The sequence below is a fragment of the Siphateles boraxobius genome, unplaced genomic scaffold (genome assembly GCF_051911475.1).
Source record: "Siphateles boraxobius isolate OS27281-9 unplaced genomic scaffold, OSU_SipBor_1 22, whole genome shotgun sequence".
NCBI classification, from domain to species: Eukaryota; Metazoa; Chordata; class Actinopteri; order Cypriniformes; family Leuciscidae; genus Siphateles; species Siphateles boraxobius.
The window spans coordinates 33,345,983-33,364,442 of record NW_027508833.1 but is presented as its reverse complement, the minus strand read 5'-3'; the positions used below and the strand labels follow the sequence as shown (position 1 = coordinate 33,364,442).

At 38.5% G+C, this 18,460-nt stretch overlaps 1 protein-coding gene across 9 annotated transcripts in view; it reads right to left on the bottom strand.

The window, feature by feature from the left end:
* hectd1 (HECT domain containing 1) overlaps window positions 1–18,460 on the bottom strand; it is a 47,644-nt gene that overhangs the window by 998 nt on the left and 28,186 nt on the right. For 2 of the 9 annotated variants that reach the window (XM_077239758.1, XM_077239759.1), the window contains exons 25-41: window positions 16,953–17,777; window positions 14,010–14,231; window positions 13,610–13,788; window positions 12,163–12,319; window positions 11,777–11,999; window positions 11,621–11,675; window positions 11,127–11,309; window positions 10,535–10,748; window positions 10,364–10,446; window positions 10,045–10,172; window positions 9,758–9,959; window positions 7,930–8,067; window positions 7,218–7,825; window positions 7,002–7,080; window positions 3,962–4,055; window positions 3,602–3,752; window positions 123–267 (exon numbers count right to left, since the gene is read on the bottom strand). In XM_077239758.1, coding sequence (XP_077095873.1) covers window positions 123–267; window positions 3,602–3,752; window positions 3,962–4,055; window positions 7,002–7,080; window positions 7,218–7,825; window positions 7,930–8,067; window positions 9,758–9,959; window positions 10,045–10,172; window positions 10,364–10,446; window positions 10,535–10,748; window positions 11,127–11,309; window positions 11,621–11,675; window positions 11,777–11,999; window positions 12,163–12,319; window positions 13,610–13,788; window positions 14,010–14,231; window positions 16,953–17,777 — 3,686 coding nt within the window. The remainder of the gene's footprint in view (window positions 1–122; window positions 268–3,601; window positions 3,753–3,961; window positions 4,056–7,001; window positions 7,081–7,217; window positions 7,826–7,929; window positions 8,068–9,757; window positions 9,960–10,044; window positions 10,173–10,363; window positions 10,447–10,534; window positions 10,749–11,126; window positions 11,310–11,620; window positions 11,676–11,776; window positions 12,000–12,162; window positions 12,320–13,609; window positions 13,789–14,009; window positions 14,232–16,952; window positions 17,778–18,460) is intronic. The other 7 variants (XM_077239760.1, XM_077239761.1, XM_077239763.1 and 4 more) reach the window with 7 other exon arrangements.

The window sequence follows — 18,460 nt, the reverse complement described above, 5'->3', positions numbered from 1 at the left end:
AGAAAAGACAACAGCAGGTATGAAGAGAGAATGTTAGTTGTTCTTAGATAACTTATTGGCTTGGGTTTAGCTTCATGGATCTTAGCAAATTGAAAAAAGAAAAGAATAGTGAGCTTATATACCTTTCGGACTATTGTGAGGCGTGGATGGAGGTTGGCCAGTCCACCAGGGGGCAGGGTCGAGCAGCCTGTAGTGAACTGGAGGAACGCCTTCCTTTCATCTGACGACATCCCACACAGGACTCGCACAAAGCGCAGGAAACCAGGACTGCAATATAATTAAATCACCAAAATGATATATACTGTCTGAAATGTGCCCAAGCACGTTTTGGAAACCTGAACACAAAACCTTTATTTAGCACGTTACAGGAAGAGTGCATCCACAACGGATTTACACCTTCTTGACTATAAGTTCGCTTCTGCATTCACAGCCTTTACCGGTGATTCATCTTAAGTTTCAGCGCATGCAGCTCAAATAGCAATGCATGACATTAACAACTAGGATTTGAACTGTCATATTACATAACATTATAGAGAGAACACTATTGTAATAACACGTTGTGAACTCTGGGTTTAGTTGTCGCGTTGTTACAGGAAGAGCACCTCCACAACAGGAGTGATGGATTCCAGGGTTTTTCCTGGCTCAAAACGAGGCGGAGGTGGTCAAATCCTGATAATGTATTTTAATAATAAGATGATTAAATTTGTATTTTTCGTAGACCATCAAATAGCCTACTGTGTTTCCCACAGTATTTTTGTGGGTGGAGCTCAGTACGTCTAGGGGGCTCCTAGAAGTACACAATAAGAAAATTGTGTACATTTTAAAGATAAATTCGTGAATCTGGTGTACTTTGAGTCACCCGAATACACTGTTAAAAATAAATAATCCAACCGCCCAAACCTATGATATTCTTTGATTTAGATATCTGCATCTGATCATCATTACAATGCACATTACAATTATTCAAATTCTTAGTGTTAAGCATGATAATATGGTAACATATAACACTGAAGTAGGCTGATTTAAAAATAACGTTTATTTAAAATAAAAGTTCTTTTTGTGGCAAAATTATGTTTCCTTAATAGCCTAAACAGAGGCTTTACTCCCTTCAAACTAAAATTGTCAATGTTTTATTGCATCACTGTTGGAAAAAACTCTTATCAGAATAATTATTTTACCTTTATAACGGGGCATTCCCCCCCCCAATTTTATTAAATGTGTGCTCCATCTTTCATTTCAAATTCTTAAATTTGATCAATACATTCAATTAGAATAATAAGACACTAGGCAGTTACAAATCAATTGAAATAATTTAAATTGAAAAATTACAACTGTATTAAATGAGATGAGATGGTTTTAACTATTTTTTTGAATATACAAATAAGGAATGTTGAAAAGAATGATACTTTGAAACTAAACCGCCAATAGGTAGAGGCAGGTGACGGCAATGAATGAGTCATTCATTCAAACGATTCGATCAAACGGTTGATTTATTCAAAATGAGGCAGTTTATGAATGGGTAATTGAATCTTTGACTCAACCAATTCGTTCAAAACGCGGAATCATTCAGTAACGAAACATGGCTGAGTGTTCCTGTGAGATGCGTAATGGGTCTGCTGTGATCTTTGTTTGGAACTATTTTCGCTGCTGAAACAAACAAATAGTTAAAGTTAAGTGACTTACATTTTAGACGCAATGACTGTTTTTGTTCTATTGAACTGTTGTTAAATGTTAACTAATTGGAATGTTATGTTTTTATTACTTGGCCCGTCCGACCCGCGGATTATGATCCATGCAGCACTATTGGCAAACTATACAGTTTAAGAATGGACACAGGCCGGGAACCCGCCACAGAACAGTCACGGTGGAAGGTGTATCTGAGCATGTGACTGTCTGTTCGAGTTTTGTCGAGAGCCGGAGGCGGCACAAAATTTGAAGGAGGCGGCCGTCTCGTAATTCTCTATGCAGGAAAAACTCTGGATTCTGACTAGCACGTAACCAGTGTTTCCCATACATTGATTTATTTGTGGTGGCCCGCCACAATATCAACATTGACCACCACAAATAGATTTCAGTGCCCATTCATTAACTACACTGTGGCGGCACGAAAATATATTTGAACTTCTCATAACAACATAAAAGGTCTTTAATGTTATGTTTTGCGCAATTACTGTCAAACTAACTAAAATGGAAAGCGCAATGTCCTTATCAAAAGACTGTCTGTTTGAAAAGAGAAGTGAGCACTTGCTCACGCGATCAGCCCCGCAGGTTTGATTCTCTATACTGATTCACAGTGAATGATTGCAGTGAACTCCATCAGTTTAGCGTGCATTTGGGAACGCAGTTATGCATTATTTCCCAATTTGCATAGTTGCGATTACAGCATTTCGTTAGATTTTTAAATGAGACGTGTTTGTAAACTTATTTTCTAACAAAATAAAAGCTTAACTGTTTCAGTCAAAATAAAAGCTCACGGGTTAATCATATATAGAAATTATTATAACATTATTATTGATATTATTATAATTAGTAGTATGTAGTGTAAATGTAGACTGAGACACAATATTACAACTAAAGAGGTTTGAGGTTAAAGTCCAGGTACAAGTCAATGCACTCACTTTGTCTTTGTTCAATTTGCACACTGAATATGGGTTGGAGCTCTTAATTCTGAACTCAAAGTGCACCAAATTTATTAATTAAACTTTAAATCGCACTAAATTTTATTCAAAGGTCCACTTACAACAGTTTCACAAAATCCTGTGGGAAACACTGATGTAACTTAGTTCAAGTTCACTTGTGCATTTGCATCATTTTGTGCAGATTTAAGTTGTAATATTAAATTTATGTTAAATAAATATCTGATTAATATAATATAGGATGCGTTTGGTTGAGCTAACAAAACCCACTAACAAAGCGCCTCAGGTTCCTGGCGTTCATTCAGCTCTTCAGCTTCAGCGCACGCAGCTTAAACAGCAATGCTGTTATTTAAAACAGTAATATTAATTTTAGATGTTTTCAAAAACATTGATGCATTATTATTAATAACTAGCACATATTTTCTTGTATCATTTTCATCAACAATATAGTTTATTAAATGATTTCAATATTGTCCGCACAGGCTATTCTACAAGTAAAGTTGTACAGTGACTTGTTAGCATTATTTTATTTATTTGTAAGGAAATAGATTTAAAAAAAAGGATAAAGAAAGTTAATTTTAAAATAAAGAAAATAATTGTAAAACTTACACTGGTTCAAACTAGGCTTCTGTACATGTTTGATCTGCTTGGGACATGACTTTTAATGGTGAGACTTTGTTTTTGTAATCAGGCTCTCAAAAATGATATAAAAATTTGGATTTACATTTATCGGCTTTCAAATATAAAGAATTATCGGTAATGGCAAACATTTTCATATCGGTGCGTCCCTAATGATTACTAAGACATGAATGTTCTTTTTCCATTTGAAATGCTGCATTTTTGTAACAATAGACTTACATGCATTTCGGTCCCATATAAAAAAAACAACAACAAATCACAGACCTACCCAAGAAGTGTATGCCATCACAAAATGTACAGCAATAGAAATAATAGTAAATGTCTACCTGTCCCTTGTGTAGCCAAGTTTAGGTTCTGTGTAGTTGACAATGTCTTCAGCGGTCCAGGATGGAGATTGGTTGCCACACAAGATCATCTGCACCTCTTTATGACTAAATGAGCTGAGTTTCTCCATAGGGAACACTCTGTTAAAGCCCTCTGTATCAAAAAAAAGAAAAGAAAAAAAGACATTTCAGCACCATATTTATAACTGACATGAATAATGTAGTAATGAGTGTCATTCATAATATACTGATATCTGAACAGCATAGTTACACATACTTTTTTTGTAAGCTTTGGTACACACTGAGTGTAGCTTAAATGGATTTAACGTGCAAGGCATGAGAGTATTGCCAATCTTGTCATACCTCTAAAGGCCTCCATTTGCTTCTGGATTCCTGTGTGCATGCAGAAGTCAAACATGAGCTCTACATAGTCCTCAGCATTGTCCATGGTGACCATCTGAAGAGAGGACAACAGAATTATTAGCATTTATATCGTATTCTATGTAAGATGACACCAGAAACAATTACATAATTAGATACCAAGCAAGCAGTGTGCATTTCAAATTCTGCCACTTGGCCTAAAAACATATAAACTACTAGCCTGGTCCCACCAGACTCTCATACATTTCATTTCATTTGTACAGAGTCTGGCACCGCTCCTTTGACAAGCGTTAACTTCTTTGTAGGCGGGTACTCTATTGAAGTCTAAAACTATTGGATCTGCCCAGAGTCACTCTGGATCTGCCATAACCAATCGCTAACATTTGGTCGTGACGTATGTCATCCACATATGATGCGCATACAACATCATTGTCACCAACAAAACTAAGCAAAGATTGTTGTTCCTCCGACTTTAACTTCTTGATATTCGCCAGCGTTGCCACAACGGACCAAATGGCTTCTCTCGCATCTATCTCCGCAGCCACTACTGAACTACAACTCAAAATAACGCACGACATCAACGTCATCGTTCTCAGCCACTCTCTCTGTTCGCTGATTGGCCTGGTAAAAAATTTATCGGAGAAAACCAAAGACTACAGCACAATCCCAGACCTAGTACTGAAGGAAAATGAAAATTGAGAGGAAGTACGTAGGAGGGCGGAGCCAGGCTAATAAACTACTGTTCAAAAGTTTCTTATGTTCACCAAGGCTGGATTAATTTGATCAAAAATACAATAAAAATAGTAACTATGAAATATTAATACAATTCAAAAACGTATATATACAGGTCCTTCTCAAAAAATTAGCATATTGTGATAAAGTTCATTATTTTCCATAATGTAATGATAAAAATTAAACTTTCATATATTTTAGATTCATTGCACACCAACTGAAATATTTCAAGTCTTTTATTGTTTTAATACTGATGATTTTGGCATACAGCTCATGAAAACCCAAAATTCCTATCTCAAAAAATTAGCATATCATGAAAAGGGTCTCTAAACAAGCTATTAACCTAATCATCTGAATCAACTAATTAACTCTAAACACCTGCAAAAGATTCCTGAGGCTTTTGAAAACTCCCAGCCTATTTCATTACTCATAACCGCAAATATGGGTAAGACTGCCGACCTGACTGCTGTCCAGAAGGCCATCATTGACACCCTCAAGCAAGAGGGTAAGACAGAAAGAAATTTCTGAACAAATAGGCTGTTCCCAGAGTGCTGTATCAAGGCACCTCAGTGGGAAGTCTGTGGGAAGGAAAAAGTGTGGCAAAAAAACGCTGCACAACGAGAAGAGGTGACCGGACCCTGAGGAAGATTGTGGAGAAGGACCGATTCCAGACCTTGGGGGACCTGCGGAAGCAGTGGACTGAGTCTGGAGTAGAAACATCCAGAGCCACCGTGCACAGGCGTGTGCAGGAAATGGGCTACAGGTGACGCATTCCCCAGGTCAAGCCACTTTTGAACCAGAAACTGCGGCAGAAGCGCCTGACCTGGGCTACAGAGAAGCAGCACTGGACTGTTGCTCAGTGGTCCAAAGTACTTTTTTCGGATGAAAGCAAATTTTGCATGTCATTCGGAAATCAAGGTGCCAGAGTCTGGAGGAAGACTGGGGAGAAGGAAATGCCCAAATGCCTGAAGTCCAGTGGTGCTTCTCTGTAGCCCAGGTCAGGCGCTTCTGCCGCTGTTTCTGGTTCAAAAGTGGCTTGACCTGGGGAATGCGGCACCTGTAGCCCATTTCCTGCACACGCCTGTGCACGGTGGCTCTGGATGTTTCTACTCCAGACTCAGTCCACTGCTTCCGCAGGTCCCCCAAGGTCTGGAATCGGTCCTTCTCCACAATCTTCCTCAGGGTCCGGTCACCTCTTCTCGTTGTGCAGCGTTTTTTTGCCACACTTTTTCCTTCCCACAGACTTCCCACTGAGGTGCCTTGATACAGCACTCTGGGAACAGCCTATTTGTTCAGAAATTTCTTTCTGTCTTACCCTCTTGCTTGAGGGTGTCAATGATGGCCTTCTGGACAGCAGTCAGGTCGGCAGTCTTACCCATATTTGCGGTTATGAGTAATGAAATAGGCTGGGAGTTTTCAAAAGCCTCAGGAATCTTTTGCAGGTGTTTAGAGTTAATTAGTTGATTCAGATGATTAGGTTAATAGCTTGTTTAGAGACCCTTTTCATGATATGCTAATTTTTTGAGATAGGAATTTTAGTTTTTCATGAGCTGTATGCCAAAATCCTCAGTATTAAAACAATAAAAGACTTGAAATATTTCAGTTGGTGTGCAATGAATCTAAAATATATGAAAGTTTAATTTTTATCATTACATTATGGAAAATAATGAACTTTATCACAATATGCTAATTTTTTGAGAAGGACCTGTATATATATATATATATATATATATATATATATATATATATATATATATATATATATATATATATACATACATACATACATAGTTATTACAATATATTTTAAAATGTAATTTATTTGTGATGGCAAATCTAAATTTTCAGCAGCCATTACCGCAGTCTTGACTCTTCAGCATCACATGATCATTCAGAAATCATTCGAATAAAACCACAATTTTTTAAAGGATTCTATCAATACAATACAGCATTTATATAAAAATATTTGCCTTGTATCAATCCAAAAGTCTTTACTGTCACTTTTGATAAATTTAATGCATCCTTGCTGAATGAAATGCATTAGGGATTAATGTTGATGATGACGATACTGAAATTTCTAAATTCGATACAAAACCTTGAAAAAAATATATATACCATGGGAAAAACTGCCATATAGATATTATTATTATCTCATAATCTTTGGATAATTTTGGTAATTTTTGTTGCAATATCTTACACACAGCACAGGGAGGCTTTATTTGAAACTTTAAACTAAAGTAAACCGTCAGTATGGCATTACATTGCATGTCTGAGAAAAAACGTGACATACCTCATCTTCTCCATTGGGCTTCAAGTCTACTGATGAGAAGCCATGTACTTTGGATGATGGACAGAACTGGAAATTTAATCTAATAAAAAATAAAACAACAAAATTTAGAGAAGCAACATAGACAAACATGTAAATAAAATACCCGGTGACAAGGAAGAAACTAACACATGATATTGATTTCCTTGATTAATAAACAAAGTGACATTCATATCTCACCCAAGATCTTCTACACTAAGTGGAGGGCCAGAGTCCATAGGATTATTAAGCATGAGATCCTGTAGCCGTGTGTTCTTCTCATCTTCTGACAGACTCTTATTGCCCAGGATCTGCCTGCGCTTCACAGACAGTGCCTTCAGCTCTTTTAGGAACCGTGCTCTGTGAGGATTCACCAGTTCAAAGTCCTCCCACGTCAAGATGCCGTGATACCAAGCTGGTGGCTTGGGCTTGGGTGGGTCAAGGATAAACTCAGACTTGGAGTCTTCATCAAAACTACCCACTGAGTATGTGTCCTGACCATCCTCAGTGGAAGCCTCAGACTGGATTTCAGAGAAGTGGCAGTCCGACTCAATATGGTTTTGATAAAGTAGCTTACTCATGTTGCTTTTGATGTCACCCATACAGAGCAGTTTGAAGAAAGGCTGGGATATTGGCAGGTCAACGAGACGGTTGTCCTGGATGCATTTGGCCAGAAAGATACCAAGGAACAGGAAAAGCTTGGTGATACGCTCCAGTTCATCACTGTCCTGAGGGAAGGGAGCAGGGAAAAGGCCGCAGGATCGCTGCACATAATAGCCAGGTGGTTTTAAGCCTCCGCCCAGATCCACCTGATGAACAATGAAAATTTCAATTAATCAGCCAATTGAGAACAGTCTCATACCTATGGCTAGAGCCTTGTGGTTAACAGGTAAACATATGGTAAAGCACTTACTTGACGTGACTCATCATCTGGGAAGTCGTCGTCACAGAGCCAGATACCAAGGGAAGTCCTCTGGAACTCTGCAGCAACAAGGGCATAGAACTCCAGGGTGGGTCCAAGACCAGTGCCCTCCTCCCCCTGGAACTCCACCTGTGCAAGATAACCATCATTATTAGTCTTAATCAAACAGTCAGAGATGGATTTTCATTGCTCTAGAGCAGAGGTTCTCAACTATGGGCAGGGGCTCAGCAAACTACCAAGGAGGACACGAGATGACTTCATATATTAAAGAAAATTAATTACAACTGAATTAAAATGCAAAAACAAAAAAATGTCATGTCGTAATCACAGAAGAAATACTGATGACAAATTGTGACATTGACCATGGAACTCCTTTGTACAGATGTTATTGCTTCCACTGAAGTACAAGATGCCCTTGTATCATGCTGTACAAAATATAACATGACAAAATAATTTTGGTTACACTATTTTAAGGTGTCTGTGTTACAGTGTAATTATACATTTAAGTACTGAGTAATAATGATTAACTACATGTAGTTACTATAGGGTTAGGAATAGGGGTTGGTGTAGGGTTAGTTGCTTGTAATAATGCATCATTTATAGTTATTACTACAGTAAATACATGTAACGTGTAACAAGGACACTGGTAAAATAGTGTTACCATAATTTGTAATGAAAACAGAAGCACTTTCACAGTCTCTCTCAGACTTTTAGACTAAGGCTGAGGAATTTTATTGATTCTGCGATATAAATCGATATTATTTTTCCCCCAAGAAAGTATCGATTTTTAAGCCGCGAGTATCGATACATAAGTCCCATTCAAATCCCCCGAGTTTACCCCCACAGCCCTTAATGAGTGACAGAACTAAACATTCAAACGTGGTTACACTTTAGATCTGGGATATTATTTAATTTTATTTTAGATTTCACCTTTTAGAGATTATAAAAAGATATTTGAGATGAAACCATTACAGACTAGAGTAGATGCAGACAGAGCAACTTCCTCCCTTTCACAGCGATGCGCTGTCATTTCTTTCTAAAACCCAAACGTACCGTCAGAATCAGCATGATCGTTGATTGTTGTAAAATGCAGTCTCCACTGTTGCTAGATAGCGGACGCGTTTAATCATTAAAAGAGCTAGTAAAAGCACAAAAATCTGCGCAAGAGCTGTTCACAAGGCGACGCACGCTCCGAAATGGACTGCAACGAGACAAGAAAAGTATAGGCTACTTAACTTTGGGCTTCATGTGCGCTTCTAAACTATCAAATATACATACAAATATAAAAACAACCAGCTCTTCACTGAAACAGTTTATTCACTTAAACACCGTTTATGTCTTAAATGGACGTAAATAATTGGGAGAAAATGATGGTGCATCAGTCACCTATTAGATCTGCACTCGTCTTAAAGGGGCAGCAGTCTAATAAACCTGCTGACGATTGAGCCATTAGTGCTCATCAAACTACAAAAGGCACTCACAGCTCTTGAATGAATAACTTAAACTTGTCCAGTCAGAGACATATATTGTGTAATTGATGTTTTTAGTTTTCAGTTCAATTAATTCAATCCAAGTAAATGGAACACTCACAAGATGTCACCAAAATCACTCTGTCCCCTTTAAATCTTTCAGAAAATGATGTAAGTGTATCGAATTATATCGAATCGTATCAAATCGTATCGTTGGCTGAATATCGTGATATATATCGTATCGTGAGCTGAATATCGTGTATTGTATCGTATCGTGAGATTAGTGTATCGCTACAGCCCTATTTTAGACCCCACTATTTTTTCCCCAAACATTATGTTGTGGTGTTTACCTCCAGTACAGACTTTCTGTCAGCATGTATCTGCATCACACTCTCAGCCCACTCCATCATACTCTCTCCACGAGGCACCTTGACACGCTCATGCTTGAGCCGACCAACACGGAACTCGCCGGGGTCATCACGGCGAACTGTTGTGGATGGCCGGGAACGCTCCATAGTGGCTTCTCTTCGGTTTTGGAGCCAGACGATAGCCCTAGAGAGAGATGCAAATTCTCAAACGGCCATTTCAGATTTGTATGAATGAAGTAAAGATCTCTTTGAAAACTGCAAACACAGACCTGGAGGCTCCAAACGCAGTGCATGTAAAATAAAGCTGCCGGGTTTCAAAGGGTATGAGGAAAGGACACTTGCTGGTTAACTGCTCACACCAGTCTGGGAGAGCCCCGCTAGCCAGGGCCAGTGGCTCCTAAAAAGACAATGAAATCTTTTGTAACATTATAAACATCTTTACTGTGGCTTTTGATCAATTTTATGCATCCTAGATTAATACAAGTATTGATTTCTATAAAAAAAAAAACGTACAGACCTGTCTCCTGCACTATACCGCATCTACAATGTATAACATTCATAAATAAAACTGCAAACACATCAGATTACCTCGATCTGCTGCAGGATTTTGGTTGTAATTTTTTTGCTGGTGAATTCCTCAGGTAATGCATTGAACTGTAGCTCTTCCACATCTACACAAATAAATGTGACTTGTAAATGCATAAAAATGGAAGCAAAAACAACTGGTTCAAGACAATGCTCTGAGAAGGCGCTCCTTACCTTCTTGTAGTGTGCGGCCGGATGAAGGTTCTCCTCCGATGGTGAAGAGGATGCGAAGGAGCTGCAGTACGTCCTCTACGCTGCAAGCACTCTGGCCTGAGCCCGCCTTGGCCTGAGCCTGCTCACGTGCAGCACTCAGGATGTCACAGCTCTGTGTGGCGGACAAAGTCCCTGAACTCAGGCCTGAAGATCTGCAGCCACGCTCACAGAAGTCCTGTAAAACCATGCAAGAACTGTTAACACAAACTACCCATCATTTTTCCTCCCAACCTTTTTATCATCACAACATACCTATAACAACGCAATTACTAAATTCTTACAAAATTATATAGTTTATGGCCAAAGACGACAACAAAAAATTTAAAATCAAAGCAAATAGAGAACAAAGTCCACAATGACAGCTAAAAACTTTCATGGCACAACATTAACACCCATTTAGGCAATAGAATTTACAAAAGGACAGCAACAACTGTCTAACAGGTGGCTACACAAGTGACAGTCAAGCAAGAAAGAGAAAACATACTAAAAGTATAAAAGGGAAAATAAAGATGGTATGTACAGATATATATGCACATCCGATGGCATTCTATACCTTGTATGCAGCTATGAGCTGCGAACAATTTCTGTTTTTCCTAATACTTTTATTAGAGCCGGTTAATTTCCAGTGGCGCAGGAAAGTTGAGTCTGCATTCTTCTGCATGTAGGTTATCAAGTCATTCTTTGGTAATTCATCTGTGCCAAGGTACTGTTCCACATGCTCTACAGACCAGCAACCCTACAACAGGAAGAACCAAATGTTGGTCTTTCCTGATTGTAAAGTCTCACGCAATACACATGCATTACAGTAGGTTTAACCACTAGAGAGGCCCGTGCATTTAACAATAGATACCACTGGGGTCATTTCACAGTCTTCTGGCTTTAAGGTTAGTGACGTCTGACAGACAATTTACTGAGGAGGAGCATTTACACATTGGGGACAGCCACAGAAAAATCACAGCCAAGATTTAAATGAGCTGAAGAGAGTGAATGAAAGGAAGATAGGTAGAGAGATAGTGTGGAGGAGAAACATTAAAAACGTGTCATTACCATCTTTCCACTCTCTCTTTCTTTGTCAGAGTCCTTCAATTCTCTGTACATTATCCTACAAAAAACAATGTGTGTTAACAGACATCTGGGGGAAAAGCACTACAAAAATGACTAAAAAAGTTTGAATACTAAAAACAACTGTAAAACGTTACTCACGTATATGTAGGTTCCCAGATGCGTCTAAGCTTATCAGGTTTAATAGCACCATTGCATGAGAGCTGGAGAAGCTTTTGGACATAATAGAAAATGGTGGACTTGTAGTTGGTGAGAGGTAGCTCTACTTCTCGTGTAGTCCCTAGACCGGCTACTTTCAGGATGAGAGCCAGACGGGGTGAAGGCGTGCACTCAACCTCCTCTTGTACCTCTGAGCGAGGTGTACCTGTACACATTAAGCATGAGATTTGCCATGTAAAATCACAATGGATTGCTGTGTTTGACTCAGCAGGCAACCAGTGTTATTATTAAAAGGATAGTTCACCCAAAAATGAAAAATCTGTCATGTACACTCCCCCTTTATCCCCTTTCTACAGTGTCACCAGTACCTGGTGGAGGGATATCCAGGTCAGTAGTTTGCTGGACATTGGTCCGGCCTGGTCTAGGGTCAAATGCAGGTACTAAAGCAGAAAACTGTCTCTTTAACACAAAGTCGTCGTCCCATGTTCTGCGCCGACCCCCTTTGGTTTCATACTCCTCCTCCTCCTTTCAGTTCACCATTGAAAAAGCAAAGTGGGAAAGCTCTTACACATAATGCTTAACAGCTTGCAAATGTAAGAAACATATTTCACCTAACCAAAGACATGCTACACAGAGGAAACATGCTGAAGAAAAAAAAAAAAAAAAAAAAAAAAAAACCTGGAACACCAAATACACTGCTGTTCAAAAGTTTGGGGTCGGTAAGATTTTTAATGTTTTTAAAAGAAGTCTCTTCTGCTCACCAATGCTGTATTTGATTAAAAATACAAAACAAACCCATTAATATTGTGAAATATTATTTCTATGTAAAACAGCTGTTTTCTATGTGAATATAGTAAAGTGTAATTTATTCCTGTGATCAAAGATGAATTTACAGCATCATTACTCCAGTCTTCAGTGTCACATGATCCTTCAGAAATCATTCTAATATGATGATTTGATGCTCAAGAAACATTTCTCATTATCAATGTTGAAAACAGTTATTTACATTTTTATTTCAGGATTCTTTGATGAATAGAACGTTCAAAAGAACAGCATTTATCTGAAATAGAATATTTTGTAACATTAAACAAAAATTCTTACTGACCCCAAAGTTTTGAATGGTAATTATATATTTTTGGGGGAAATAAATCAAATAAATCAATACTTTAAGGAGGAATTAAATTGATAAAAAAATGACAGTTAAGACATGTATAATGTTACTTTATTCTTACTGACCCCAAAGTTTTGAATGGTAGTGTATAATGTTACAAAAGATTATATTTCAAATAAATGCTGTTGTTTTTGACTTTCTGTTCATCAAAGAATCCTAAATAAAATGGTACACAACTTTTTTCAACATTGATAATCATACATGTTTCTTGAGCATCAAATCATCATATTAGAATGATTTCTGAAGGATCATGTGACACTGAAGACTGGAGTAATGATGCTGAAAATTCAGCTTTGATCACAGGAATAAATTACACTTTACTATATATTCACATAGAAAACAGCTGTTTTACATTGAAATAATATTTCACAATATTACTGGGTTTGTTTTTTATTTTTAATCAAATAAATACAGCATTGGTAAGCAGAAGGGACTTCTTTTAAAAACATTAAAAATCTTACCGACCCCAAGCTTTTGAACAGCAGTGTACATCATTAACCCAAAGAAGAAAACAAACAAAAACACTGTTCACCAAACTAAAAAAATAAAAACCACCAAATTTCAAGTAACCAGAGGAGAACGCGAAGAAAACCAAAAATAAAGGATTTCCACTGTACTATTATTGAAACTACAACAGGTTTTACCCTATGAATATGAACGTGGTAACCAAGGTTGACCCTGGACCGTACCAGAACTTCCTCATACTCCTGTTCTTCCTGATTGTCATCCTCATTCTCATCATCGTCATCATCTGGCTCTGGCAAGTCTTCCTCGTCATCTAACTCGGCAAGCAATGTGTTGGCCCGACAACTGTCCAGGAAGTCTGAGCGGAAGGAAGGCAATGAAAATAAATCAGCCTTCATATTTAAAAAAAAAAATTTATCAGAGAACAAGACTGGAGTAATTAGTTTAGTAATAAGCAAAAACATCAAATTAGAGATTAATCTTAAAAAAAAGGAGAAAAAAAAAGCTGAGGAAGGGGATGTACTAGAACAATTGAGGGTGAAGGAAAAGAGAGTGTATTATAAATGTAACATGGCCTACCATAGAGTGAAAACTCAGCCTCCTGACCTGTGTCACTCTCGCTAGATGTAGAGGTCAGGCTGGTCGTCAGCGTGTTACTGAGCAACTGGCCGACGGACAAACCTGTAGTTGCCGTGGCTACATTATTGCTGCTGGTTACTATGGAGGTGGACATTGTAACAGTTGAGGTGGTACCAGTGGTTGTAAGGTTAGGAAAGCTCTGCGCACCCATAAGAGGAGAAGCTGCAAACAAAACCCCAAAACTGTGATTAGTCTCCAAAAAAACTAAATAAGCAGGTAACTGAAAATGAAAAGCTTGCTCTACAAACTAAACATGCTTCAAATGGCTGCAGTATGCAAATCATGACCAATATTAGAGTCCTGTTAATATTCACAGAACAGTCAAATACTCTGGAGCAGGATGTTACACAAAAATACATTCAATAAATTGATTGCTATTACATACTAGGACTAAAATACCATGAAAAAGACAAGACAAGCTTACAGATGAAATGGTACTGTATTTCAAAACAAGCCTAAGGCATTGCAAATACTACTCTCTCTCTTCTATACTTGCATGTTTCCAAGTGCAATTCTAAGGCAACAATGACTATAATTTTTCTGAGAACATTTGTCATATGATTAACAAATATAATAAGCCTCCATTTAAGTTTGTCATTAATAAAGCTAAAAGGACATCTAAACAGTGGTTCTCAAACAGGAAGCCAGGGCCTCAAGATGACAAAATAATTGAAAGTATTAAAATAAGCTTAATCAAGATATTTATTCACCCTCTCCACAACCGTTTGTTTAAAAAAAATTAAATTAAAAAAAAGTGTGATTTGTAGGGGTATCCCCAACTAAGGATTTGCATAGTCAAATCAGAATCATCAAGTCTTCCCTATAGTCGAATCATGTGTGTGTGTGTGTGTGTGTGTGTGTGTGTGGTCGGGGTTGGGGATGGAACGACACATCACACAGATATAGAAGAAAATGTATAAAGACATGTTGGATCAATAAAACTAAGAAAATACATAACTGCAGAAAGGCCAGGATTTGCATTTCACATGTCGGCAAATCAAATTAAATCGGCTAAATTGGCTGTGTGAGAAGGCTCCAAGTACAGCGCAACATCGATGAACGGAAGAATCATCAACAATTAATTTACAGAATTAAATTAGAACAGAATATACCTTTCTAATAAATAAAAATACAAAACTAAATATGTTAGAATCAAGTCGCAAGGTGCAGAACAAATGTGTGCAAAATGCCTAAAGTGCAAGGGAACATATATTCAAAATACAAGCCACACAAATAGTTAAATTAGATAACCCTGAGTGATCAATGAATAAAATAAAAATAAAGAAACTATTAAAATAATGTTAAATAAAGTATAACCAGATTTGTCAACTTTGTCTTTTTAACTGCAGAGACAACAATAAACGCTAAACTGGAGTGGCAGTCTTTGTAGCTAAACATGTTCACAGCATCCAAAAATCAAATTAGAACCGGCTGATATGTTTTGAAATCACTTGTACCCTACCTGATCGAAACGACAACAAAAAAAATCTAGTCTTTCACTCTGTCTTTGTCCGTTTGAGTCTTTTCAAATTGTATGTGAAAAATGCTTAACGGTTTGATATCCTAAGACATTAAATGAAGCATACTATATAGCCTACAGAAAAGCAGATAAGCCCAGAACATGAACACAACGCGTTTAATTACACGTTAAAGATTTTCCTCCCATAGAAAACGCGTTGCGTTCATATTCTGTTCTCATCTGCTTTTCTGTACATAGTATGCTCTTTACTGAGTATGGTCTTATAACACGGCTGTCCTAATATATATTAAGCCATGTTAAAGTGCACTTTATAGGCGTTTTAAAAGCGTTTTTCACATTAAGCGTTTTAGAATGTCCAGAGTAAAACCAACTTGTTAACGTTGGCCGGCAGAAGTGCGATCATGGTTTTCCTGATGCTAAATCCAGCCTTTGAAAATATCCTTTCTGATGGTGTGCATCGATACTTTAGATTTTCTTATCCCAGACATTGTTAAAGATTTAAATCCCTGCCACCAAGACGCTCCTCTGTCAGTCACAGATTGAAAGTGAAACTTAAATTTGTCAAGGAGGTGGTTGGATTTATTCACGCACATTAAAAATATTAAAAGCTTCTATTCACATTTTTATTTACAGCATTATCATAATAGGCTGTAAATTAACTTATTGGCAGAAAACCGATAGTTAGATGTGAAATCAGACGTTAAGCACCCCCCAAATAGCCAAAATGGCATGATTCCGTTTCATAACACCTCTGCTGAGATTGGTAGTCGAATCAGGCTCCTCTTATCCGAGCATCGAATCTTCGACTACTTGGGGTCACCCCTAGTGATTTGTAGATCCGGAAAAGTGTGAATTATGTCAATTAATAAAATCTTAAGACTCCATGGCCATTTTATAATGAATATACATTTTACTAGTTATGTCAAGCTCCAAAATATTTTATTGGGTAGAAATTGGGTAATTATATATATATATATATATATATATATATATATATATATATATATATATATATATATATATATATATATATATATATATAATAAAGGAAAATCCTTATCCAGTAAATCTCGACTGACTGGAAGAGTCATGTAAATTAATTAGCTAAAAAGAGGGAAAACACTTCAGAACCTTCTGCTCCTAAAACTTCTGAAGTCTTGAAATTTCTTTTTTTTTTCAATTAATAATATGAGCAATTCAATTTATTTTTTAATTATAATACTTTTAAAGTAATTAGCAGTGGCCAAAGGTTAAATTAAGGTCTAATAACAAAACTGCTCTGCTCTAGGGGCCTACAAATACTGTTGTGAACATTGGTGGGCTATGGAGACTAAAAAGCTGAAAACTACTGATCTAAACCCAAGTACTGACTCCCAGAAGAATGGGCAGTTGAAGATACTCACTGGCAGTGCTCATGACATTCCGCCCCAGCGTGTTAGTGTTGTTATCACTGCTGCTTCGACTCAGGTTCATGTTGTTGGTGGCATTGGTGCGGGACATGTTGGGCGCCCTGCGGACGAACGACTCCATCAAGCTGGCCTCGCGGGAGGACAAGTTGGGGACACTGGCACTGGAGCTCATGGGCGCTCCAGCTGCCAATAGTGAGCTGACGGACAGCCGTGCGCTGGTGGCAGAGCACAAGGGCCTCTGGGATGCAGCGTCCTTACTAGATGACTCTGAAACCGAGCTGACATCAGGAGAGCTCACGCTCACGATTCCCATAGAGATAGCGTTCGAAGTGCCATCGGATGCTGGTGTTTTACGTTCTCCACCTTCGCTTCCTGTGTCCGCCGTTAGTGTGCTGGTGCTGGAGATGGAGCCGGCCTCTGCAGAGGAAAGCACAACTATCGGTTCTTGGCCCTCCGCCCCCGGGGGCCCTCCGACGATGCTTAATCCCTGCTCCAACAGGCTCTCGACCCTGCGCTCCACTCGGGTGGAACTGAGGCTTAAATCGCTGCTGCTGGCCACGCTACACACCGAACTGCTACTACCCTTGCGGCTGGAGGAACTGGCCCCCGCTGTGGAGGATGAGCCACCCTTGTCTGGGCAGTTATTTTTCACCAGGCTGCTCCAGGACTGCGGTGTGCCTGCAACAGTGGATGAGACAGGTTTGGGTGACGGCGCTGACTCAGGGTCGTACCCTGGCGCAAGCTTGAGGTCAAACTTCCCTTCTGCACCCATACGATACGAGTTTGAGCCACCGGCATCCCAGGTGACATCAATCCAGCCTGGAAAGTGGGGGAGGGAGGGGGGATATGAACGGGTGAGACCCAGCAAGAGAGCAGAGAGAGACAGCAGCAAGTCAAAGACAACAGCTTTTGCTTGACACTGGACCAGAAACAACAGAATAAACCAAGACATTGGATGAGGTCAAATTTAGTTTTGTATCTCTGCCAAACCTATTCAATTCATATTATTGACGATTATCTAAGAGGACACCCAAATCACTCTGGTCCAGGTGAAGCAGTGAGGTAGAAATATGAAGCACAGAAAATGACAAATTAAAAAACAAAACAAAAAAGCAGTAGAATTTTGCAAATGCCAAGCTACGAAGCCACTTGAGAAAAAGAACAGAAGAATCATTTCGGTAAGTGTCAAATACACTTGCAATGGAGTTCGTTCGGAGCTGGCAAATTGTGACATCAACATGCACTTCGCTTGACTGATGGAGACAGGTTAAAAAGGTTGTTTTACACACTGAAACATGGCTGCCCAAAGAATCAATAGCAACAGAGTGGATGCTTAAGATAATACGAGTAGGATATGTAAAAATGTTACCTGTTAAGTTGGGGGGGAGGGATAAAGGTTGCACTTCAAAATAGCAAACTAACAAAAACAAAAAAGTATGGAATGACAGTTGCAGAGAGCAAAAAGTAGTAATCTAACACGTATCATTGAACTTCAGAGTGTG